Below are 26293 nucleotides of genomic sequence, written 5' to 3' on the forward strand. Positions count from 1 at the left end.
GGCCTATACCTCTAACATATACTGTTTGTAGAGGTCAGTCAGGTCACGCGTCAATGGTGAGAGCACTCTGTATTGTGTATTGGAAAATGAACAGTAACTGGAGTCAGTACTGAAAAATGTCATAAAAAGAGGATGTCAGGATCACGAAATACTCCTTTAAAGGCTTAATGTACGATCTTTTTAAATTTTTAGATTTTTCTTTTTTTCTTCCAAAATGATAATAGGCAATCATTATGAAAGTTCCCAATACATGATTCCGATTTTGCGTTTGCGAGTTATGTATGATTATGTGTATTACACTGCTCCATAGACAATGTGTTGTAATTTCGTTCTGGTGCACCAGAACGAAATTCAAATTTAACGATATTTTTGCTAAACGAATTAATCTGCAAGAAATATTTGGTACATAAACATTATGTAGCCAGAGGTATCCAGTGGTGTAAAAATCTCAACTCTTGGGAAAAGTGGGGGGATGAGGCTGTGGATCACGAAATGCCCCTTTAATCTAAAAAATTATGATTTTATGTCGGACCAACAGAAAATCATCCCTTTTTACTACAAATAGGGCGAATTTGACAGTTTGCTCATAGATTTAAGTTAGAACATGTGTAAGTATTACAAATATGCCAAAAAATCGGGTTTGAAAAAAATAAAGGTAGGCCTAAATTCTGAAAAAAGATCGTGATCAAGGGGTCGAACATGAATTATTCATAACGGATCGATAACTGGCCTCATTTTCTAGCTAGCAAACCAGCGGAATTTTTCATAGGTTTTGCGTTGCTAATAGAACAACCGTGAATTTAGTGTCACCCCCTTGGTCCTATAGGCCCTAATAATTTAAGTTGACCAGCTCCTAAATACAAACTGCAATCCTTATTATCAATATTCAATGATTGATTATTGATCATGCACAGTGTATCATGCAGTGATCGTGTACGTGGTGCTATATTGTGAAACCTGGGGATTACCTTTTACTGTTTACCTGCTGCGCTACTAGGGCCTACATGATAGCAAATAAAAATTAAATGATAACTTATCGTTACATAAGTGCTGCTAAATTTAGTTACAACTCGAACTCTGCTGACCGTTGCAGAGCTCAGTAGCTTCACCGCGCCGCCGATCACACTCAGGTCGATAGGGCCAATATACCAATATACCCGGGATACGGTATAATACCACTCACGGCCACATGTTGATGAGTCTATCAAACCGGTAGCAGACGACAACCGCGCGGCATCGACATCAGGCCATAAACTTGACTTGCCGACTTGCCACTTACAATTTGGTCTCTTTTATGCAAAAATATGGCAAATGACAAAGTTCCTCACCCCTACTACCCTCGCGACATCGAACTACCACACTACAGAGAAAACGCTTGGCCAGGCTATGCAGTGACTGGGACACTTCTCTCCATCTTTGGTTTTATACTGGTATTATGTTGGGTCTTTGTACGTAAGGACAAGAATGGCAGGCGCTTCAGTGTTGGGGAACGATTAATACTTGCTTGGTGGTGTCTGTGTGGATGTATACATACATTCTTGGAAGGCTATTACGTCACATTTCGGGATACTTATCCAGGGAAACAAGATATATTGGCACAAACTTGTAAGTTAAATTCAAGTTATATCACAGAAACAGGACCTTCTCTGGTAAAACTTTACCCAACTGGGTGGCAGTGGGCGGGTTCCCTATGAACAACCCTTTTGTTGGGTAAAATATCATTTATTGTTGGGTAATTGTTAAAATTCTAGCTTAAAGCTATTTTAATTAGGCCTATGTCCCTATAAATATTAAACAAAAGAGTGATATAAATTTTACAAAAAACAAAATGGTTGTTAGGACACTCAGGGCTGGGTAGGGGGCGGGCAGAAAATAAAAGAAATCTCTTGCACGTAAGATTTAAATTCAAAGGCACAAAAAATGCAATTGCATTCAAGAAAAAAAAAGTCAATTACAAAAAGGGCCTAATGGCAATTAGGTGTCCAGGTCCTATAGTGTATTTTAAACCATGTCTGCAACCTATCAGGTTTATTATAAGTATGAATTGTGATTCCTTCCAAATTACTATTTTTTTATTAAACAGGGAAAGAATATTCCAAAGGAGACAGCAGGTATATCATGTAAGTATCTATTAGGCCTTGATGTACACTCTAATAGAAAAAACGTCTCATTATTTATATAGGCCAGGGCATAGTTGTTCTTGAGCTGGCTATCATATCATGTACAATGTAAGAACCTTATTGTTCCAAAGGTCAGAGTCTGATCATGGTCTGGTGTAAATTGCCGGGTGATATCAAATGCGATATGTCAGTGCAGTTATCTCGAAATCATGTTATCTGTATATCCCGGGATCTGTATGCCCGGGTCTGTAGGCATATATACATGGTATGTCAAATCGGAAGTTGCGCTTGGATTTTCAACAACCCTATCATCCCACAAGATATTCACATTGGACATGTCCGCTGAATTTTAAGAACCATACTCCACCACAATTTGAGGTCAGCAGTTGACTTTGAATAGAGGTCATGCACTGAACTGTGTTTAGGAAAGGACGTGGCGTTGATCAAACCCACATCCTAGATGACGAGTTAAGAAAGCCGCACTAGCCAGCCTCAACGGCTACAATTTATAACACTTTGCATAACTTTTGTGGACTGACTTCAAGAAAGCTTTTGATTCTGTCGAATCATATTTTTTGAAACCATCAGAGTTCTTTGAATGATAAAAGAGTCGAGACTGTCTTTGTGGATGGAAAGTTGTAAAAACAAGTAACAACTTACAGCAACCCTACATTTTGTACGAGGATCTGTGTTGACATTGTTCATGTTGTTTTGTCACTGGCATGAATTTTAAAGTGACGGTGGAAGACCTATAAAACTGTTACAGTAGCACATCTGTAGCTCTGTAAATTCATGCACTAATGTCCACTCCGGGTGTCCACTCTACAGTAATACAAGCTCTTGGAATGCCTAATACTCAACAGAGTCGCACCTGTCATCGATGAACGCCTCATCCCTGAGCAAGCCGGTTTCCGCCCTGGCAAGTCAACAACCAGCCAAGTTCTCAACCTCACCCAGTACATCGAAGAAGGTTACGAGAAAGGAATGGTGCCTGGGGTTGTGTTCGTCGATCTATCGGCAGCTTACGATACAGTCAATCATCGATGTCTTCTCCACAAGATCCACGAGCTGCCTAAAGATATACATCTAACAGAACTGATAGAAAGCATGTTTAAGGATAGACTCTTCTTTGTTGAGTTGGGTAGCAAGAAGAGCAGATAGCGTAGGCTCAAGGGGAAGTGTACTTGCACCACTCCTCTTCAACATCTACACGAACGACCAACCAAGAAGTGTTTTTGTAAACCTACATTAAATCCACATTGATTTACACACAATTAAACAATGTAAAATTCAAACAAACATGTTTAATTGATATCGATGGTGTGTAAAACTACAAAGAACACTGATCGATTCATCTATGCTGACGATCTTGGTATTGGAGCTCAAGATCTAGATTTCACAGTTGTGGAAGAACACCTCTCTAAAGCTCTGGATGAACTCACACCATACTATGAAGATAACCACCTGCGAGCCAACCCATCAAAGACACAGATGTGTGTCTTCCATTTACGCAACCGTGAAGCCAAACGCCATCTCAAGGTCACCTGGTCTCGTACAGCACTTGAACACTCAGTTACTCTAGATAGGTGTCTCTCCTATAAGAATCATGTTGAGAAGACAAAGATGAACATGATGAAGGTCAGTACAAGAAACAACATCTTGAGTGAGCTCACCGGAACAAGCTGGGGTGCAAGTGCTCACACTCTGAAGGCAACGGCCATGGCTCTATGCCATTAGGAATATTCCTGTTGGTGAAGAACTACCACCTGGTGCAGATGCAAGTTGGGTTCAATGGAAATGCCTCAATAGGTTAAGGTCTGGTGTAGGAAGATGTAAAGTCAACCTTGGCAAATGGGGTATCGAAAAATACAGATGTAACATGCGATTGTGCATGTGGAACAGAACCACAAAACAATGGATCACCTACTGTGTTGCCCTCAACTGGAGCAAATATGCACAACTGCAGCTGAAAAATGTGTGCAGCACTGGCTGAAACACATTTAATCTTGTGTCGTGGACACGCTAAGAAGAAGAAGTAATGAAGATCTAATCGGAGTGGAGTCACGGTCATCAGACAAATAAATGAGTTCACGTATTTTTTGGGTTAATGATACATTGTAGCATCTGCAAAAATTAACATAAGGAAGCGTACAAGTCACTGTGCTATACATTTAGCCCGGCCTCCTTTTCGTCCAAGTCCGTTATCGTCCAAGTCAAAATTTGTACTTGACGAGATGGGCATGCTTACTTAATCATTGTTAATACTTGGGCACCACTGATGACATCTTGACAATCTCTCCCTCTCTCCTCTCTGTTCCTGTGTTCCACTGCCCTCTGTGAGGTGGCAAAGTTCAGGCCAGTCTATTCTCTTATGTTGTCTTGAATGTCTTCCCATCTCTTTGTATGTCTTCTCAACTCTTCTGTCTTCCTGATATCAATTTATTACGTAGCCTAATCATGACGATTATCATTAATAAAAACACTGTAGACTACCAGTATCACGCTATATAAATGCCCGTATAAATGTCAGGAATTAGTCACATGTACCAAAAAAAAAATACGTGTTCCTTTCACCTTCCTTTAAAGGACTTGTCGGCGTCGTAAATATGAATGAAATCCACCCAAAGAACATGAGTTGTAAAATGGTGTACATACACAAACTTGTCAGCTTTTTGAATGGAAAAGTGATCTTTGGGGTGTTTATAGCCAATTGCGCAAAGTTGAGATACTGGTCGGTTGTGTGTCTTTTTTTCCTAGAGACAAAATAAAGAGACCTTCGCTAAATAAATATGAACCAAAGACCAGAAAGGAAAACAATCTGTTCAGTGTCCAATGTTCTGATCTCTCCTTCGTAAGTGAATTAAGATTGTCTAGGCCGGGTGTCCAGGTCCCGGGTCCAGGTCGTGAAACGGACATCATAACGGAGAGACCCACTGTATACACGTTTTATTAGAACTACCTCTGCAATAAAATGTCCAATCATGCTTGTGAATACACTCTCAATTATATATCTTCCTTGTGATCGATTAAAATGTAACAAATGTGGTATGGTAGCTTCCATTGAAGACAGAATCAAGTTTGTACGGAACACTTAACCACTCTGTATAAACATGATAAAGAAAGGTAACCACATCACTCCAATTCTGCACAATTAACCTTCACTGGTTACCTATCCAACAACGCATTGACATGTTCTTCTCAACTCTCAAATTTTGACTGGCGTATGTTTCCCCGACTTTCCTCCGACCGATCTTGTTTCCCATAAAAGTCTCGGAGATTAATATCTCACAATATAATCAATTCCACGAACTAATAAGATTTATGGTTATGAGACCCTTTTCCACCATGACCCGAAGTTGTTTAACAATAGCGCGGGGGAGATAGAGAAAAGTCCTTTTCCATCATGGCCCTAAGTTGTGGAAACCTCTGCCAGATGTCATCATGAATTATTCATCCACGAATAAATTCAAGAGACTTTTGCAAGACAATCTCTTCAATGCTGCCTATTCATTGTAGCTTTTCTTTCCATGCTTCTGCTGCTTGTTGCATTATAGCGGGAGCAGCGTGGCACACTGGTTAAGGTCTTTGCCTTTGGTGCGAGAGGTCACAGGTTCAATTCCCCGCAGGAAAAAAATCTCCGCTCTCCCCGTGGTTCATCTGGTAATGGCGGGGCAGATGATCGATGATAAAGACCTCGTTAACAGGCGGTTCCGATCAGGGTAACACCCAGTGTCGGCTACACTTGCCTGTCCTGTAAAATACCCAGACCAGCTATCTACGGCGACCCCTTCGTTCACCAGGTCACTTGCCGAAGTTTCGTCAGCGTTATCTCCTATAGATTTCAGCTGTTAATGCCTAGATATGCCCGACATGAAAAAATAATTATGATGTTATGCTTTTTGTTGTTGTTGTTGTTGTATATATAATTATCAGTTATGCCATTGTTCTGAAACTGGTACAATATAGTTTAGTTTATCGATACGTTTATTATGCTCTATTTCACAGAAACGACATCTACATCGTGGCAATAGAGAGTGTGACAGCGTACATAGAAGGACCTCTGTGCTTTCTTATACTCTGGGCAGTTGTCAATAAAGCATCCTACAGAAATGTTCTTCAAATATGTGTCGCTATGGGACAGTTTTATGGTAAGATCATCATGTTTATAAGATTTAAGATTTGAAATAAAAAGTATGTAGACGGACGGAAATTACAACACAGTGGCATATAGACACTGTAATCATGTAATATGCATGCGACAGCGATTGTACGTATGCGTAATTCGCAAAAACGATGTCCGAATCAACTGAAGTTTTATGTTTTTTGGTGTATGTCTTTAAAAACACACTCTAAAAAGAGGATGCTGAAATCACGAAATGTACCTTTTAATTAAAATAAAATGTAAGATTTGATGTTCCCTTGAAATTATTCCATTTCTCACTGCCTTTTATACTCAAAACGATGGTATAATAACACACAGAAATAGACAAACGAGTTCGTGTCAGACGTCCCTGTCAATTTTAAAACTATGATATAATTATAACCAATCACAGACCGCTCAGAGTTTGATTGACATGGACGTCAGACGCGAATATAACTCATTCCATCAAGCAATGCCTCTAATACCTGACTGGCAATAGTGTTCCGAATATCACTTCCTTGAAAGGTCAAATGCCATACTGCTCATTGCTCTTAGAAAATCTGATCAGTGTCAACGGACTCACATCAGTGACAATTATGAATGGCACACTGAAGATCTTTTACTTAAACTCTTATACTCTTAAGGGCTGGGGTATGAACGTTTGGACAGTATTTATTTTGGGACATTAGAGCATCAGACATATCGAATTGCATTCTGAATACGAAGAATGTCATTCTGATATCAAATAATTTTGATTTTTGAAATTCGCAATTTAATACACATTTTATGGCAAATCATTAAAATTGATATTTTTGATATTTAACAGTACTTGAAGTAAACTTTATAAATCTGATGATTTATACTTAAAGTGTATGTAGGTGGGATGAAAAGCCGACGATCAATTGAAAATTTTGACCTTTCGTATTGAAGATATGGATTTTTTCCCAAAACACAAAATAAAATTAGGTCTTTTTGGAAAAAAAATCCATATCTTCAATATGAAAGGTCAAAATTTTAAATTGACCGTCGGCTTTTCCTCCGTGCTACATACACTTTAAGAATATATCATTAGATTTATATAATTTACTTCGAGGACTGTTATATATCAAAAATTTGAAAAATATCAATTTTTTATAATTTGTCATAAAATTTGTATTATATTGTGATTTTCAAAAATGAAAATTATTTGATATCAGAAAGACATGCTTCGTATTCAGAATGCAATTCGATAGGTCTGAGGTGCTCTCATGTCCCACAAAAAAATACTGTCGAAACGCAATAAACGCTCATTTTGGATCCCTTAAAGGTGTCGGAAATACCCTCTTCTCCCTATGCGGAGAATTCTGGTGTTAGTAACATGGCTAAATCCTATATGATCACAATGGCATTGTTCAAACAATAAGACACTTCCTAAGCTCGAGAAATCCTGGCTGCTCTTGTCAGTATTTTACAAGGAGAAACGAAATTTAATGAATCTGACTTAACTATCTATTGCAGGAGTGGTCATATTTTTCATCACAGAACATCTCGATGATTACATTCATTCTCCAAAAGGGCATCTGATCTATTTCTGGCTGTACATGGTCGGTATGAATTCACCATGGGTAATCATCCCACCAATGATTATTGCAAAGGCATGGGGAGAAGTGAGCGCGGCTCAAGCGCTACATGATGGACAATCAAGAAAGAAGGTCAAATAATTAAGAACTGTTAAACTGCGGTATATAAATGGAAATGATGATTTTCGCATAGAGACGAATACGATATGAATTTTAATTATTTATCAAGGAAGGAATGGTTGAATAATTATCTAAGAAGTTACGCGATATAAGGTAGCTATGAAGATGATAAAAAACGCAACATGTATGGTTAATTTACCGCATTATACAATGCAAAAACAATGTTTAGCATTTAAACATTTTAATGTTTTGATCCCAAACACATCCGTTTGAATACAGACACGAAGAAACTTTAGTCCACAAAATGTCCAGATGCCCTTAGAATGGTCGCCAAAGGTTTTAATTGGCTTCTGCAAGGTGTCAGGGAAATGGTTCCGGAAGAAATTGGAAAGTGATTGGACGAAAAGAACAGTAAAAGATGGGCGACGTCTTGCACAGACTGACACATTTCATCTCATTTATTAGCCTAATCTTTAAGTATAATACTTATTTCACGCAACTTGACATATCCATCCAGTACGTCATGTAAAATCGTCAGGATATTGGATCAAAGTTCAACATACAGTTTGTGGAATTATCTTTTTATCAGCATTGCTTCAATACATTTGTGTGGTGTTAAATGGCAATAAAAACAAATACACAATCCTATTTTTGAAAACTTAATGCCAAAAAGATCAAGTTTAAAGTACCATTATCATAGTTGATTTCATAAAATTAAAATGGTTTTTTTAATCGTTTTTATTACCTTTATATAACCTGACATTTAAATGTTATTAAAGCGTATTCAATAAAACCAAAACGTGTTTTTTTTTTAATTCCATGTACTTGGGTCTGGTGGGGGAAGACACACGACAGAGTTATGTAAGCCACGAAAAAACTCATGTGAAATGCATGAAAATGCCCCGAAAAAGAACTAAACCAAAACAAACCCAGGAAATTTTCCCGAAAACTTACAACTCTGATACATAAAGATAATAACCACCAGCCCGCTGCTCTTTACCAACTACTGTTCATACAATCAAATCACACATCATGATCTTAAAAAAGCAACCGAATTCGGCTGGGTTTGTTGAAATTTACATCTGTGCAAATAAAATTTCAAACATAATTGATGTAACTATCATGTTCGGTCAAATTGGTAACACCAAACATTTTTTCCAAAATCGGCAAATGTAAAAAACTCCCCAGACACAATATTGATTAAAAAGCACAATTCATCCCAAATAGGGGTAACATTAACACATTCACAAAATAAATGTACAAGTGTTTCAGGCATATTGTTGCAAAAATAACAGTTTGGTGAGTCAGCTCTACCGATTCTATGACGAAATTTGTTAGTTAGTACAGATTGCCCAAACCAAAACGTGCTTATAACACGTTTATAACGTTTTAAGAAACGTTTCTTAAAACGTTATAAACGTGTTATAAACAAGATTTAGTTTGGGCAAAATTTTTATCATGTTTATTGAACGGCAGTTGTACGTTTGATTTGAATTGTCATTTTTTTTATCAGTATGACTACAGTATAACAATCTACACAAATTGCATTATGGAATCGGACAGCAACGTTTGCACAGTATTTTCTGGAGACCTGACATATCGAATTGCATTCTGAATGTAAGGAATGTCCTTCGATATCAAATGTTTTTTTGAAATGTTTTGAAATTCGCGATATAATACCCATTTTTATGGCAAATTAGTAATCATTTTTTAAATTTTTTTTTGGATATTTAACAGTCCTTGAAGTAAACTTTATTAATATAATGATATGTACTTAAAGCATGTAGCTGAGACGAAAAGCCGACGATCAATTGAAAATTTTGACCTTTTATATTAAAGATATACATTTTTTCCCAGGAAAAAAAATATCTTCAATACGACAGGTCAAATTTTTCATATGATGGACGGCTTTTCATCCCATCTACATGCACTTTAAGTACATATCATTAGATTTATAAAATTTACTTTTGTTAAATTCAAAATTATCAATTTTTAATAATTTGCCATAAAATGTGTATTGTATCGCGATATGTCTGATGTCTCCCCCCCCACAAAAATACGTGAAAACGTCGCTATCCGTGCCCTAAATACATTGGAATGGTTTCATATAGAATATATACCGTACTGACGCGAGTATAGTCCCACCTTCGAGTAAAGTCCCACCCCCAAATTTTCGAAAAATTTCAGAAACTAAATTTTTATTTTATTTTTAAGTTATTTATTTTTTCGGCTTTGGAGTGTCCCAGGACCTAGACCTAAATGCTAGGAAAAATTCGAGTATAGTCCCACCCCCCAATTTTGAAAAATGTTCACCCAAAAAACGGGGTGGGACTATACTCGCGTCAGTACGGATATAACATGTAAAATACAAAAACATTATCTGTTCACACCAAGTAGATATAATAAGATAACCATATAGGCCTAAAGTTTTTTGAAAGGCTTGTTTCCAAAGGCGTCCTCGATCTCGAGGAAGTTAGAAAACACACAAAAAACACCTTACTTAACCCTAGAACTACGAAGGGGGTTATCTGTCATAAAAACGCCATAAGGTAATCTTTTAGGCGCTCATTTTAGTGATAACATTTTTACCCCAGCGCAGCACCTAACACCCGGGGGTACCGGCCGTCAAAGATGACCGGGGGGGGGGGTGAAATTATTCCAAGAGCTACTGGCCTTTTACTTGTTAGGTTGAAATAGTCTTTTCCTTTTATATTGAGGAGACTAATCGAAAATTAGGGGGGGGGGGAGATAAAACAAAAAAACCCTCCCCGCCTTGGTAATCCGTGTTACAAAATATGGCTCATTAGTTCTTGTGTTAAGGGGACTCGATCTTTTGTGCGTAATTATAGAGGGCCAGGGGATTCACTCTATCATTTAAAACATTATTTGAAGAAGCTAAAGAGCCCTAAGAATAAAAAACTGTAGTGTAATTCACGCCAGACACAATTTCTTTATATGACAAAAATTAATTTTTGTAATCGATCAAAAAACAAACGTTTTATATCAATTTTAAATTTAGCCTGAATCGGTAAATATGGTACCTCTCGCCCTTTTTTAGGTCAAGGCTGTTTTTACCATTATGCAGCGAACCATTGTTGAAGCTATTTCACATACATGTACAAAACATTCTAGAGAAAGAATGAGGCCATATATTGTTAAAATATCTTTTGTTGATTTCGAATGATAATGTCATGAAGTCGTAAATTTTAAGGTCAAATTCCTAAAACCAAAACAAAACATTGCGACGCAGATATTTCCCGACTTACGCAATTTCATCATCACATCAGTGTCTTTATTATTTGTTTAAAACCTTTCCCAAAGGTTTGTGCTCTTTATGCATAAAACGGCTAATCTATCTTTACAAAACGCGTCTTTTTTTAGTAAACAAAAGGCTAAAGATGGCATTATGAGATTTATCATTACACTCTTCCACTCAACTGCCACCTTGGCCGAGCGGTAAAGCGCTAGACGCGTAATCAAAGGAAGTTCCGAATCGCTGGTTCGAATCCCAACAAAGCCTGTGGAAACTTTTTTTTTCTTCAAAATTCATGATCGCATTCCGAAATGAGTCACTTGTCGGTAAATCATGTATCGTATCCTTAATACAAGTTAAAATCAACCAATTATTTCATTTAATATTTTGTGAGAGGTGCCAGAGTTTTCTAGCGAAGTTTTTAATCATGTGATACCCTGTGCTGATAAACGTTAACAAAGAGTTTGTTTGACTTAAGCTAGTGGCTTATACTTGATAGTTCCTTGTTAATCAACGATGTATCATTTACAATATCATCACTTGTGTGTAGTTGTCGAATCATCGGCACCTAGCTTGAGGTCTAACAAACTCGACGCTTTATTTATATCATTGATAGGCAGATCAAAAAGTAGAGGGCCTAGTATTAAGCCTTGTGGTACACCACATATTATACTTTTAGATTATAAGTTCAGATTTGCTGGTATCATAATTTACATACTATTTTCTATCGCTTAGAGATAATTCATGAACCAGTCGTAAATAATTGCACTGAATCCATAGTGCGCCACCGTATAAAGTAAAATATTATATGTGACCGTCCACGGCGAATGAGCCGTAAATTCCTCCCCCGGTCAATTTTGTTTTATTTCGTGTTAAAAAAATAAACATCATAAACTTAAAAATGGTATATCATTTGACTTCAAACGATATCCAGAAGGGGGTTATGGTTTGTTAAACTTAGCTCCTTCAACAAAATTATAGCTTTTTACGTTTTTACATGTGTCTCTTTTTCCACATTGTTGGCAAACAGTCATAATTGGCGGTCATTTCAAATCATCCCCAAGTCAACGAGGTTTAAGAAGTTGTGGGATAGGCTTTTACGACGGGAATTCATAACAATTAGTGGTTTTTTAGCGGGTTCGCCGTCGGACAAGTTTAGAACTGTCAAGCTTTCGTCAGGAGTAGCTCTGACTTCTTCTGGAAAAAGTACCTAAGAATGAGACATGTAGACCGCCCCTTGTCTACTCTTTTCAGAGTCATCAGTAGACAAGGGGCGGTCTACATGTCTCATTCTTAGGTACTTTGTCCTGAAGAAGTCAGAGCTACTCCTGACGAAAGCTTGACAGTTCTAAACTTGTCCGACGGCGAACCCGCTAAAAAACCAACTAATTGTTTAAGAAAGTTCTCTCATTGTTAATTGTTGGTTATGCATACCTGTACAAAATACAATGCCTGGTAACCCACCACTTGAACAGGATTTAACAATATAAGCAAACAAAGACCAGAGCTGTTAAAAGTTCTATAGCCATCTAAGGTAGAAGCTTATTATCCACTTCAACAATAGGATTATTGATTAGTTTTTGACTATCGAAATGAGACGGATGTCGGGCCAGCTTAAGTTACCGATGAATATGACCTTTTTTTGTACACATTTTACACCGTAACTCAGAATACAATTTAGGGAATTTACGGCTCATTTGTGCTGCCGGGTCACATATTGTGATCTATTGTATCAAATGACTTACTATACTCTCCTGATCCAGTACTTCTTTTATACAATACAAGTAAACTATCTGACTTCGGCTTTATTGACTATACTAAAATCATAGGCTTGTTTTTAAAAACATACATTAACCGCGTTCTGTTATTATTTTTCATCTTCCGGCCCAGTTGTCTCTAACTCCATGTTGTGTATAATCTGTGAGAAATGAATAAGAGCAGTTATTATTTTCTCATAATGACAAATCACAGATTATTAACTACGCAAAAAAAGTTTCTTTATGGTTAGGAAATTTGCCCACTGTTAAAATCTAGCAACTACTTTTGTTCGTTTGCTAAATAATCGCATGCGGGTGATTGTCCTGCGCATTTTGACACCTCAATCACTACCCTACGACACTCCTGAGAAAAGATATGAATGTTTAAGTAACACGAGGTCGAAAATTAAAATTGCAAAGAAGCCTATTCAATGGTTTTAGAGCTGATTCACTGATCAAAGACGGTTTCATTATTCCCGCCTTTTCAATTTGAATTTAAAGCATGTTCCCTGATGCATGTTGGATAATTCGTTGCTTATTGTGCAGATGAATGATCAAAAACAAAGGCGTGTGGGTACTAAGACATTTACGTTTTGAGAGATGGGTTTGGAAAAGGGATTGAAAACAGGTCATGATTACAGCAGTTTGGAAAATACTGTATGTTCAATATTTTCTCAAAACAGAAGGAATTGAGACACTTGAGTGGCCCTCCAGAAGCCCTGATCTATACTCCTTGGAGAACCTTTGGGATCAGCTCAAGAGACGAGTCAAAAAGAAGATAAAGGCAGATACAACTCTGGTGGGATTGCGTCGCATCGTTATTAATGAATGGAACGGGATTGAGCAAGGTAACATTCGACGCCTCATTAGGAGCACGAGACGCCGCGTGGCTGCTGCAGTAAGGGAAGCCAACGATGGACACACAAAGTACTGCAAGAAAAAGAGATTAATCTCAAGTGAAGTTGGAAGTCGCGGCAGTATGATGCCTGAAATGTGCTCAGCAAGTAAACAAAAAATGTTATCTGCATGTTTTTTTTGTGTGTTCTTTTATGCTGAAAACTTGAATAGGCCTGTTTGCAATTTTAATTTTTCGACCTCGTGTTACTTAAACATTCATATCTTTTCTCAGGAGTGTCGTAGGGTAGTGAGTGAGGTGCCAAAATGCGCAGGACAATTACTCGCATGCGATTATTTAGCAAACATACAAAATTAGTCGCTAGATTTTAATAGTGGGTAAATTTCCTAACCATAAAGAAACTTTTTTTGCGTAGTGTATATGCCACTCATTTTTACCCGGCATTTTTATCATATCTACTGACGAGGCCAACATCATGGATGTTTGCGCATTGCTCTCCTAATCCCGGGCTCCTAATCCTGCACTAATCACGAAAGGTAGACAGGTTAAACACTAAATCCCTAGCTGTAACATCTTTAGGACGTTAGGCGTATTATTTTACAAGGCCCCATATCACATGGGGAGAAATGGGAGATCGCCCTAAAATCATGCTAAATTAATTGTAACCGAACACTGCAAATGTTGCTTGTGACTGATCACTACAAATCGTGCTCAATTTTGATAAATCACAGGAAATTGCGGTAAATTTTACAAAGATAGTTTCACATTTTGATCAAAATCTATTAAAACACTGCCGAATTTTGTAAAATGATAATAAATAAGCAGAAATGCTGCATGTGCGATTTATAATTATTTCCCCCATGTGACATGGGGCCTAAAAATTGAAATCCTTCAAATCCTGCACGAGAGGAACCGTTGGGCTATTCCAGTTGAAATCCATACTGTCTATATGGAAGACATCTTCCACGCAGGGAGTGTGAATATCAAATGGGTATACCCGAATGGGTGACTCTATTTGATATGTGTGCGAGATTGAGGTCACGACCTCCATGGATTTCAACTGGAATAGCCCATTGGCTGCATTTCACACATCGGCCATTATACATGTAGACTGCTAATCACATTGAAAGCACAGTGTGCACTTTGGAGCAATTTTGAAAGTTGGCGCTTTTTTTTTTATCTCCAAACAAAAGTAATGTGGGCCTTCTCGTTATCAAAATGGAAACGCTAATCGATTTTTGTTTTTCAGCATCATCCGGCAATTCCCTTCAAGTCGTATAAATCAACATATTTTCAGTATAATTATGGGAGACGAAAAATCCTTTGCGACTACCGTCGAGATACCAACCTTTATGTCACTTGGTCCATTCAAAGTTACCCCGCACCGACAAAACGTTTTGCATGAGTTTGGGCAACAGCAGTACATTGCGTCGGCTACAGACATAAATGTCTTTGGGTCCAAATCTTGTGGATTGGTAGGACCTTAAAAAAAAGAAGAAAAACAGGGGACATAATATATTATATTCAAATGTCCTGTTTAAACACTGTTTATATTTGATATATTTGATATACTAATCCCAAGTTTATTGGCCTGGCTTGTGCATCTCGTTTCTATGGTCTTAGTGTTTTTCCAGGTTGGCATGTAAACTGTATTTAATTGAATAATGATGGCAAGAATAAATCTTGTTTGCATCTTTAGAAGGGGTAGACACTTGTATAATGTCATTAGAACATCAGAAAAAATAACAAATTGCAAGGAAATTTTCAAAACAGTTTTTATTATGAAATGTAAGGAATACATGTAACTCATATTAATTGGCTAATTTAAATTTGTATGTAAATAGCGCCCTCAATTTGCAAAGAAATGTGCAGTTAATAGAATAAAATTCACAAAAAAGCAGAAAAAGATGAATAATTCGATATAAAAATGAGAATCTATGTTAAATATAGCTATGAAATATGAACGGTTGGTATTGTCCAGGTCTAGAATTGAACATTATATTTTGATAGAAAAATTAACAAACGGTCACATCAAAACAACCGTATCCATGAGATTAACATGGTGTTAGCGTGTGTCCTTATGGACCAACCGTGTAAACAAACTATAAACAAAAACCAACGGAAGCTTCTGTCTGGAAGCAGGCAAAGACTAGGAATGAGTATTGTGGTCCATGTATGTGTAAACCGTGTTGAGTTCTGCGTCTCAGTGATATTGAATAAACATTACTGACACCATTGGACATTCATATGTTTTTTGTTTATACCAATACCATTTGATCATAAACTTGTATTAAGAGCCGAGAGCCCGAAAGAAAATATTTGTAGCTATCTGTAATGCATTGATTCAAATGTATGTTTGCAAATGGTTGATTGATTACCTGTAATGAAGCTAACCAGCAGACCAACAACGACAGTAGCCAAGCAACCGATGCATGTATACCAGGCGTATGAGACGCTGAACACCTGACTCGCCACAGATCTTGAAGTATAAAGAAAAAGAAACACGTTTCTTCCGTTATTGTATTTCTAAAGTAAAAGTAAAGGTTGTCCCATGAAGCCCACGGTAGAATTGGAGACAGCTTGCCTGGTATCCTTTGTGTACAGAATCCTTGCACAGATAACAATTTCCAAAAACGGTGCTGCTTTCACCATTCGCTCACTTTCTTAAGGAACATGCATTGATCATGTTAATACATACAGATTTATTGTTTCGTAAACCAGAATTAAGGAAGTCGAGAGAAGAATACATTTTCTTCTTGGAAAAGATGCGCACTTTGAAAAGATTCGCACATCTTCGAAGTAGGACATATCTTTCCTTGAAGGCATATATACCAGAGCATAATTATTAGATACCACACAGCAACAATTTCATCATGATCAAATCTGCAACCAAATCATGCCCCAATCTATTAAAAGATCATTCTTTCGCATTCACCATGTTCACATTTAGCAACATAATGCCATGCAATGATGACATTGAATAATCTGTTAATTCCCAAGATATCTGGCTGACTTTGTTATTGTGTGTCAACTTAATAATTACATGAGAAACTATGAGAGGGGATTCCAATCTCTCATGAAATAGTTTTAAATGTAAATAAATGATCACATGAAATTACTCAGGGTACATCAAGGTACGAACAAGTTATGTTTAAAATTGTTTTGGATTATCTTCGCTCCTTATACTCGGTCACCATGTTTGAGGGTAGAGCCTCGAAATACAAGAATGGAATTGAACTAGTCATAATAATAACGTTGCGTGTTGCCAGTTCGATCGAGGTACTACCCAATATGTCGAAACAGTGCACGTGGTGAATAGTGTCATCGGTGAGGAAAAGTTACACCTGATTTGTCAATTTTGTTACCTGATGTTGTCGGTATCCATGCCACTAGTCGTTGTATTCATAGATGGCATCGTGAAAGCAGGATCTGTTGTGAAAGTGACATTGCCAGTGTTTTCTTGGCAAAACTCGGCGGAAAGTGGCAGTTTGTTTGTAGCGGTTGTATCTGGGTGTATGATGCTTCCAATAATGATAGTACTTGTGAGTAGCATTGCAAAACAATATCCCGATACAGCTCCCTGAATATGGTATGGAAATACAAAAAAAAGCCAATATTTGCGTAACCCTGATCTGTCGCAAATATTTCAGTTATAATGGTTTATGAGTAAAAGATTTCTTTTGTCTGAATGTAGAAGTCTTCTATTCAACATTTCCAATCATAATAAGATATCTGCACAATGAGTTTTGATTCGGGTTAAAGTGTTATGATTGGAAGAATCTCTGGGTGCTGTGATTATTTTGGTACCAAAAATCACAAAATGGCCAAAAAGTGAGTCTAAGCTTTCTGGTTCTGAACCCTCGACGCGCGATATAATTAAGAAATAAAGGGTAATGCATTATCCTTTATACCCAAATAATGTGTCCGAGGCAGTAAAAACGTAAATAATGGGTGAGGCGCAACGTTTTTACTGCCGAGGACACATTATTTTCGTGTAAAGGATAATGCTGCACCCTTTATTTCTATTCTATTACCAGAAAATAGTGCGATTTAAAGAGAAAATATCATTTTTTGGCACAAATATTTTAAGTTGTTTACTTCAAATTGAGATATAGTTCGACGCAACGTGTAATTGGTTTTGTTACGTTGCGATAGACGTAGCTGCAGATTTGTCACCACGTTGTTCGCTGCGTCAAATATTTGCCGTAAATAATTAGAACGTATGTTCGAACAAAGCTCATCATTAGAGCGGAGCCAAGAATCGGAAATTGCATCGGAGAAATGAAAAAATCGCTGCGGAGAAAACCGCTACAGCCGCACCAATGGGAAAATGCTCAGAAAACATAGGATTATTCTGACCTTTGCAAAACAACACGTACCTTAGAATTACTCCAGGGAAGAAACATTCCAAGACAAAACAGGCCCAGAAGAGGTCCACAAAACAGAGCAAAAATATTGAAAACAAACTTGACGGAAAAAAGATAATAAATTATCATGATGCAAAGAACACGCATGTGCAATTAGTTTTGAGTTAGTCATGTTTGTTAGTGATATACGGCAGTTCATTTGGCTTATTCGAGACAATAGTGTCCGTGTGTGATACACGCAAGATCAAAGGCGGTGTATCTGTAGAGGGCAGTCATTGATCGCGCGTGTATTACACGCGGACGCAGGTGGTGGCCGCATTGCATTCCCTAAATTCAGTAAATTTTCATCGTCAACCGTGTAATTGAATGGAATTATTTTGAAATTTTAAAACGCTTGAAATATCACAAACAAATAGGCCTATGTTGATAAATAATATAAATACAAGCTAAAACCGTTTGGGTTCGATAATGAACCCCACAAAACTAACCGACTATATTGGAAAATGCGGTTTCGCAAGTTGCCGGCTCGATCATGTCATCCGCCGCATGCGCGGACGCTACTGTCTTGATGAAGCCAAATGGACTATATAGTATTATATTCAATACAGGACGGCTTAATGACGGTTCATTGTAGCCTGGTATTCAATAGTATATTGTAGTATTGTCTGTTTAGAAGTGTTCTGGAGCTATTTAATTTTGATCATCATAGCTGTTATAGCTGTCATCATGGCGTGTTATACAATTAATTCAACCCAATTTTAAAACTGACAATTAATTTTAAGAGAAAACTTTACCTGTAACAAGGTAGATCCAAGCAACGATATTATGTAGGAAATCAAAACAGCAAGTAGTCCAAAACAAAATCCTGCAATAGAGTACAATACAACATTAATGTCAAAATACGTCACACTTTACAAACCATATTATTAATTAACCTGATAAAATTATACAAACGGAGTGTCCATTTATCAGAACAGGCTGGATAAAACAGAGGATTACAACAACAAAAAAGTTGTTTTAAAATAATCAAATTTCTCAAGCCAGTCATACGAATTCTGCTCATGGCAGTTTCAAGATAGTGGTTTGTGTGTGTGAATGTCTTGTTTGTCCTCGACACTGTCTTCCTGTTCACTGTCTTTTGTGTTTTGTTTTTGTTACGAGCCGCTTAATGACTCAAGACCAAAAACATCTTTATCCCAAATTCACTTCAGAATGCACAACAAAACACACTGATTAATTAAGTTAGGTTAATCTAAGTCCTTAATTGAAAGTAAAATATGATTGGTACACTATATGACAACAAATGCACATACAAAAAAACACGCACAATTACAATTCTAACTACTCAGTACTTAACCAGCAGTCTTCTTTTAGGTGATCATAGAGTTCTTGCAATGTTCTGGAAGGCTAATGTACACAATGTGTATATCCTGATTCAGTGTCCTGCGAAAATCACTGCTCAGTCCACTGTCCACCATGTCCACTGCGAACTGCGAAGTCCACTGTACACTTGCATATATATTATAGTCCCGTGCGTAAAATCCTTTGCGTGTAAAATCCTCGCTCTGAAATGGTGCTGCTTTCTGAACACTGAACTCCTTGGGCAGTTCTCCAAAGAATTAACTCCTTGCGCCGTTATCTATCTCGAAACTGGTGCTACTTTCATCTTTCACCCAATTTCTTCAGGAAACAGGCCTGTGTCGCATGCAGTCCCATCGTTTCCACTTACATTGACAGATGTGTTGGTTCATAAACCAGTCTTCAGCAAGTCGACAGAAGAATATAATTTCCTTTCTTGGAAGAGGTACGCACTTTGACGTAAACCAGATCTCCGACATTACTGGCAGCGGCAGGTAGTATAGACTTCTCCGTAGTCCACTTGCCCATTGTGCATATTCTGGCTATTGCATTTAAGCTTAAAACTCTGATTTAATTAATGTGTGCACAATTGATAGATTTTCACATCTGATCTTTAGTTCAGTCACCGTAGTCCCTCTGTTTGTTAGCTTCCCAAGTAGACTACTGACTTTGACTTGCGGTTAATATTTTTAACACAGGACTCTATGGAGAGTTAGGCCAATTTCTGGCCCAACTAAAATTGTTAATGATGTAATGCATCTTTAAATGAATCTGGCTTGTGATTGGTCGCCCAGATCTCGTTATTGTTTAAATCCTCCGGGCACGTGCCATTACCATTAAGTTAACTATACATGGTACACAACTATCTATGGAATGCGGCGCTTTTGTGCTGGCGCGAAAGTTGGTGGATGAATGTACGCATCTAGCGGGTATTTTACCATCATCCTTTGTGCGTGTGGTTAGATTTGATTGATAAACAAGTATGATGCAAGGCTCTGATGCAAGGCCGTCTCTTTTGCATCAATGAAATAAAACGACAAGTGAAACAAATATATTTTACTGTATGCACATTAAAAATAAGGCATCTTTACCGACTACTTTTGCCAGTCTCGTCATTCGCCGTTCGGGTATTCCTTTGAAGTGTGGGCGTATTATGTCCTGTACGGTAACTGCTGCAAGTGCATTTACACCAGAAGAAACTGTACTGGAATTTAGAAAATAAGTAAAATACCTAATTATATTGTGTCAAATTCATTATATACACCTACCACGTTATTTTAGGAAACAAGTCAAAAGTTGCCCGACATCCTATAAATGAAATTCTTTTCATTAGGAGGATGACCTCTCCTTTTCCTCTAATATAAGTGTGAAATATCAAATATTGACAATTCAAAAAGATCAACTTTGAACACTTTAACTAGTTTTTTTTACAAACGTAAGCTAATCAGACTTTTTGACCTATTCCCCGAAAGGATTTTCCTTTGTAGAACGTCCTCGAGTTTTTGTTTGTTTGTTCCCTTATTTATACGCTTATTGACAATAATAATCAACATTAATCAATCGTACACACGACAGTAGAATATTTAGACTTCAAACATTTTTACTTTTTTTGCACAAACGCACACCTTAATGCTAAAAACGTCAGACATGAGCTGACTATATCCGGAAGGTTATCCCAATATGCCCTATATGTTTGGGTACAAAATTTTACACACAATACAAAATGTTATTATCAGGTCCTTATTTTAAAAACGATTTCGATTATTTTGCGGTGCTAAGCCGTGATGTGCCATTATTGTTTGACAATGGTCGGCGAATCGCGCTGGTCGCTTCACGGGTTATCATCGATCGGACCGGACCGTAGTATAATGTGATATTCGTCAGTATTTGAAAATTAGGAGCGATTACCGAATAGGGTGCAACTCTACTAGTCTTATTACAAGACTGCCCTATCCCAACTCTAAACTCCATAAACGAGGACTGGACTCAAGTCTTGCACGTTCAGTGGCGGCACCAGGAATGATTTTTTTGGTGGTGGTGGTGGGGGGGGGGGGGGGAATTTCAGGGAGGGTGGCAAAATCGACAAATTTGGCGCAAAATTGCCGCAAAAGGTCGAAAGTTACGTAATTGTGGGTTTTTTTGGCTCAAAAGTGGGGGTGGGGTGGGGCGCAAGAAAAATATTAACACCGCCACTGAGTAAATTGCACCCTATTCGGTAATTTGTACCGAAAATTATTATGAAGAGTTATAATAATACCTTAGTGTGGCACTGAAAATACTTGCGACGAAAAGACCTGGAATACCTGGTGTGTTACGGAACAAATCCATGATGTAGTAAACTAACATCTGCACAAGAAAGAAAAACAACAAAAACAAACAAATAACAACAAAGAAATCTCTTTGCGATATTCCAACTTCCAAAAATCAGTAAGAAAAAGCTATGACGTAGTGATTTCGGTCAAATTATTAGCATACATGATAACAGTGACAACTACCCAGCATGTTTTCTGATCATTTCTACAATTTTTACTTTTACACTTTACACAATTCCAACGGGTAAAATTTCTGGTAACATATGTGTGTACACATTAATATCTTTCTGAACGAGTCCCATTGTTAACATATCGTAAGCGTTCATAGTAAGGACGTAGATTGACTCTTACTCACCTGCCTGGCTTCTGGACGAGTCCCACAGCTAACGGATATCACATCCGTCATAGCAAGCGTACATAGTGAGCGGGGACTGCCTTTTGAGGAGAGCAAGAGCAATAGCGCTCTACTGCTCTCCTCCTAATAGTTTAAATGTAGCTTGTACCGTTTTTTTGTGGCATCCTTCAGAACGGAGCGGTCCGTTACCAATATAGCTCAATATTTTCGGTCAAATCTCCATTCAATTAACACGGGGAGTTGGCTAGCTATGAGCTAGCTATGCTTTGCCCTCACTCATATTCTACGAAAGTGCGACCCTTCTGAACATCTAACCTAGCTGTAATTTTAGGTCATGTTAGAGAAATATATTTGCTAGAAGTTTGGAGAATAGTTAAAATATTGGCCGGTTATTTTTCACACAGTGATGTTAACTAGGCAATGCCCATATACCTATAACATACACTGTTTGTAGAGGTCACGCGTCAATGGTGAGAGCACTGTGTATTGTGTATAGGAAAACGGACAGTAACTGCAGTATGTCTTATTCACCTGATCTGGCTTCTGAACGAGTCCTAAAGTTAATGGATCACAACCTTCATAGTAAGCGTACATAGTGACACCAGCAATGCACACTAACAGGAATATCACCATCACTCCAGCAACACCAATGGCAACGGCACTAATGTGGAAACAATAACATGAGTAAAAATTATCGAACTGAATGTAAATGATTTAACGCCGAAGATACTAGCTGCCCTGATTACCAGTGGCAGTGGCATTTGCCCCACCCCAACCCCCAAATATTGTTCTTCCCCCTTTTTGAGGCAAAAACCCCAAAATTACAAATTACGTAAATTCAGGTTACCACTTTTTGCTGCTATTTTGCGCAAAAGTTGTCGATTTTGCCCCCCTGAAATTCACCCATACCCCCCCGGAAAAAAACCCAGGTTTGTGTTGGAAACCCTTAATTAAAGGTGGGTGGTCTAAGTTTTTTCACATTGTGTTTCTATCTTACACTGCGACCTACCATTAAATCAATCTGTTTCCAAACTTTGAGTTATTTTGTTCCTGCGGTTTTAACATTACAAACAATGCCTACACTCTAAATTTTGCAACGGATAATGTAGTTGTGAACAAATGGTTGAACAGTTTGTTGCATGCTACTTACTTTAAATAAACCTGTGTACATACACTACCTATATGAAAATATAAATCCAATAAAACAGGCATAGGTGTCAAATTGTCTTTTGGAAAAGGGCTCGTAATTGGTAAAAGTAATTTCTTGGCAATTTATATTGCACTGGCACATAATTGTCCCAAAAGAGGTTAGCGCAATATAAGTTGTCCCGAAAATGCATGGTGTAATTTGTATAAATTGGATGAATCCCCCGCATACTTTTGGGACAACTATGTGTTAGCGCAATATAAGTTGTCCCGAAAATGCATGGTGTAATTTGTATAAATTGGATGAATCCCCCTCCCCCCGCCACGCTACCACAGTTGCAGGCCGGCCGCGTTCGGCGAATCGCGCAAGGCTTTTCATCAAGAGTTTTTAGGGTCGTATGGGGAAATCACAAGGATGATAATTGCAGACAGAATTAAAAAGACTAGTTTGCGTCTGACGTCATCTGTCAATGAAACTCGGGCACGGCATGTTTACAAGTGTCGTGATGATGAGTTGCTGAACACGGCGGTAAAACAGGACGCCTTATATATACCTTCAAATATGTAAACCGTCTCAAAAGCTCATAGTAGGAAACTTTTCCCCGAAGATATCATCCCAACAATGCCCAGAAAAGTTGCTTTTTGCCTTGAACAAGTAGGGCCTACGTAATTTTTAGCCATTTTCGGCGATTCCTTTTCTCTGATAGGCACCAGATGAATCGACCTCCCTTTTAACACGCGCTATTAACCAATCAAGGGTCGTAAGGAGTTTGATTGACAGTGACGTCATACGCAAACTAGGCTTTTAATCTTGTCGTCAATTATAAATACTCACATTTTAGCTTCTCTTTCTGACCGTAACGTGAGGTATCGCTGAACCATGGTTTGGTTAACAGTATAGATTTGACCCCAGAAGAATATTCCACCCACGAAGACGGTCCAAAATGTATGACGTATACTTGGATCAGGACTTTTTAAAAGATTTTTTAAATTAGTATTAAAAGCATATTTCTAAGTGATAAAAAGCTATAAAAAAAATTAATGCATTTCTTATCATTATGCAGGGGGTGGCTCAATTCAATCATACTAAGGGACCGTTCACAAACACTTGTTAGGGGGGGCCTGATGCCAAAATATTTCATTTCAGGGCCTCCCTTTTTGACATAAAAATTATGGGTCAACCACATAGAAAAGCATATAAACTCAATTTTCCCAGGAAAAGTTTTGGTAATATTTTCAGGCCCCCCTTAGGAGGGTCAAAAATTTAAAGGGCCTCCTTTTTGCATCAGGCCGCCCTAACAAGTGTTTGTGAACGGTCCTTAATCTTACAAGAGCAACTAATCAGCATGATATGGTTCAATGCAGAGGTACTGCGTGAGAGTACCAGTGCAGCAGCGCGGTTTATATTCAAAACCTGCTTGTAGTGCAGCGCGATATATTCAAAATTGTTTTCACCTATTGCTATGGTAGTTAATCCGATTTATTACGTAACTTCGCCAGCGTATGGCTGTTAAGCCGATTATGACGTCACTTCGCCAGCGTATACTGATGCACCTATTTAACACGTCTATTTAGCATGACAAAAAGTTAATTTCCGATAGATGCACAGGTTTAGTGTGACATGGATGATGGAGATTGGTTATTTGCATGATAAATGAAATATGTAATGCCCCTCAAATCTGTACTTTAAACATCAGGTTTTTGTGTGCTTGTGTGTATATTAATGAATAAGGCTTATACACAAATACGAATTTTAATATATTAATTCTGGTATTAAAAGGTATTCCTGCAACATTTAAGCAATTTGTTAATTACGATTAACATTACACTAAATTCATTAAGATAATATGTAGGATTAATAAAATCAGGATTAAGGGATCTGGAATGAGCGTTTCGACAGTATTTTTTGTGGGACATGAGAGCACATCAGACATATCGGATTGCATTCTGAATACGAAGAATGTCTTTCTGATATCAAATAATTTTCATTTTTTGAAATTCACGATATAATACAAATTTTATAACAAATTATAAAAATTTGATATTTTTCACATTTTTGCGAAGTAAATTTGATAAATCTAATGATATGTTCTTAAAGTGTATGCAGCTGGGAGGAAAAGCCGACGATCAATTGAAAAGTTTGACCTTTCATATTGAAGATATGGATTTTCCCCAAAAGACCTAATTTGTTTTGGTGTTTTGGGGAAAAAATTCCATGTCTTCAATTCGAAAGGTCAAAATTTTCAATTGATCGTCGGCTTTTCATCCCACCAACATACACTTTAAGTATAAATCATCAGATTGATAAAGTTTACTCCGAGTACTGTTAAATATCAAAATATAAATTTTTAATCATTTGCCATAAAATGTGTATTACATTGCGAATTTCAAAAATCAAAATTATTTGATATCAGAAGGACATTCTTCGTATTCAGAATGCAATTCGATATGTCTGATGTGCTCTAATGTCCCACAATAAATACTGTCCAAACGTTCATACCCCATCCCTAATATTTATTAATGTTGTAACATTGCAAATTTTGACGTTTCAATGGATTCAACCCACACGGATTGCTCTGAAACAATGATCTTGATTATATTTAGGGCACTATATCAGAGATTCTCACGAACTTATGCCAACATCCAGTTGTGAAACACTGACTGAAATACAGTTAAAGCCATATTGTAAGATTTGTTGAGGAGGACGCCCTCAATATATTTCAAAATTGTACTGTATATAGTGGTTTTAAGTGTTTCTTACTTGAAGTTGAAGTCGAGCCTTTTAGTGATGACTGCTGCTGCCCATATATCGCTCACATTTCCAATTCTTCTACATCCCTCAATTACGGCAGAAAGAATACCAGCAAATATGAAAAGTATCTGAAAAACATCTGTCCACAACACTGCCTTCATACCGCCCTATTAAAATCAAATATCCATGTGAAATT

General features: G+C 37.5%; 2 protein-coding genes across 2 annotated transcripts in view; one reads left to right on the top strand and one right to left on the bottom strand.

Annotated features, from left to right (window-relative positions):
- The first annotated feature begins 921 nt into the window (after nt 1-921).
- On the top strand, nt 922-8624 carry LOC140148151 (3-beta-hydroxysteroid-Delta(8),Delta(7)-isomerase-like). The gene is made up of 4 exons (XM_072170011.1): nt 922-1605; nt 2084-2120; nt 6126-6268; nt 7759-8624. Exons 1-4 carry the CDS (start codon nt 1305-1307, stop codon nt 7959-7961), a joined length of 684 nt encoding a protein of 227 aa, XP_072026112.1. The 5' UTR covers nt 922-1304; the 3' UTR covers nt 7962-8624.
- Nucleotides 8625-12448: 3824 nt separating this feature from the next.
- LOC140148152 (sodium-coupled monocarboxylate transporter 1-like) overlaps nt 12449-26293 on the bottom strand; it is a 32541-nt gene continuing 18696 nt past the window's right edge. The window contains exons 5-15 of the mRNA XM_072170012.1: nt 26107-26264; nt 24181-24315; nt 22731-22860; nt 21790-21878; nt 20624-20736; nt 18968-19038; nt 18186-18272; nt 17172-17386; nt 16185-16285; nt 15155-15288; nt 12449-13111 (exon numbers count right to left, since the gene is read on the bottom strand). Coding sequence (XP_072026113.1) covers nt 13061-13111; nt 15155-15288; nt 16185-16285; nt 17172-17386; nt 18186-18272; nt 18968-19038; nt 20624-20736; nt 21790-21878; nt 22731-22860; nt 24181-24315; nt 26107-26264 — 1284 coding nt within the window. The 3' untranslated portion in view covers nt 12449-13060. The remainder of the gene's footprint in view (nt 13112-15154; nt 15289-16184; nt 16286-17171; nt 17387-18185; nt 18273-18967; nt 19039-20623; nt 20737-21789; nt 21879-22730; nt 22861-24180; nt 24316-26106; nt 26265-26293) is intronic.

The sequence above is a fragment of the Amphiura filiformis genome, chromosome 3, assembly GCF_039555335.1.
Source record: "Amphiura filiformis chromosome 3, Afil_fr2py, whole genome shotgun sequence".
Classification (NCBI taxonomy): domain Eukaryota; kingdom Metazoa; phylum Echinodermata; class Ophiuroidea; order Amphilepidida; family Amphiuridae; genus Amphiura; species Amphiura filiformis.

Excerpts from the sequence above, each read along its gene's own strand:
- LOC140148151 (XM_072170011.1), top strand. The coding sequence starts at position 1,305 with ATGGCAAATGACAAAGTTCCTCACCCCTACTACCCTCGCGACATCGAA. Across the intron at positions 1,606-2,083 it reads AGATATATTGGCACAAACTT|GGAAAGAATATTCCAAAGGA; the intron begins GTAAGTTAAATT and ends TTTATTAAACAG. Across the intron at positions 6,269-7,758 it reads CGCTATGGGACAGTTTTATG|GAGTGGTCATATTTTTCATC; the intron begins GTAAGATCATCA and ends TATCTATTGCAG.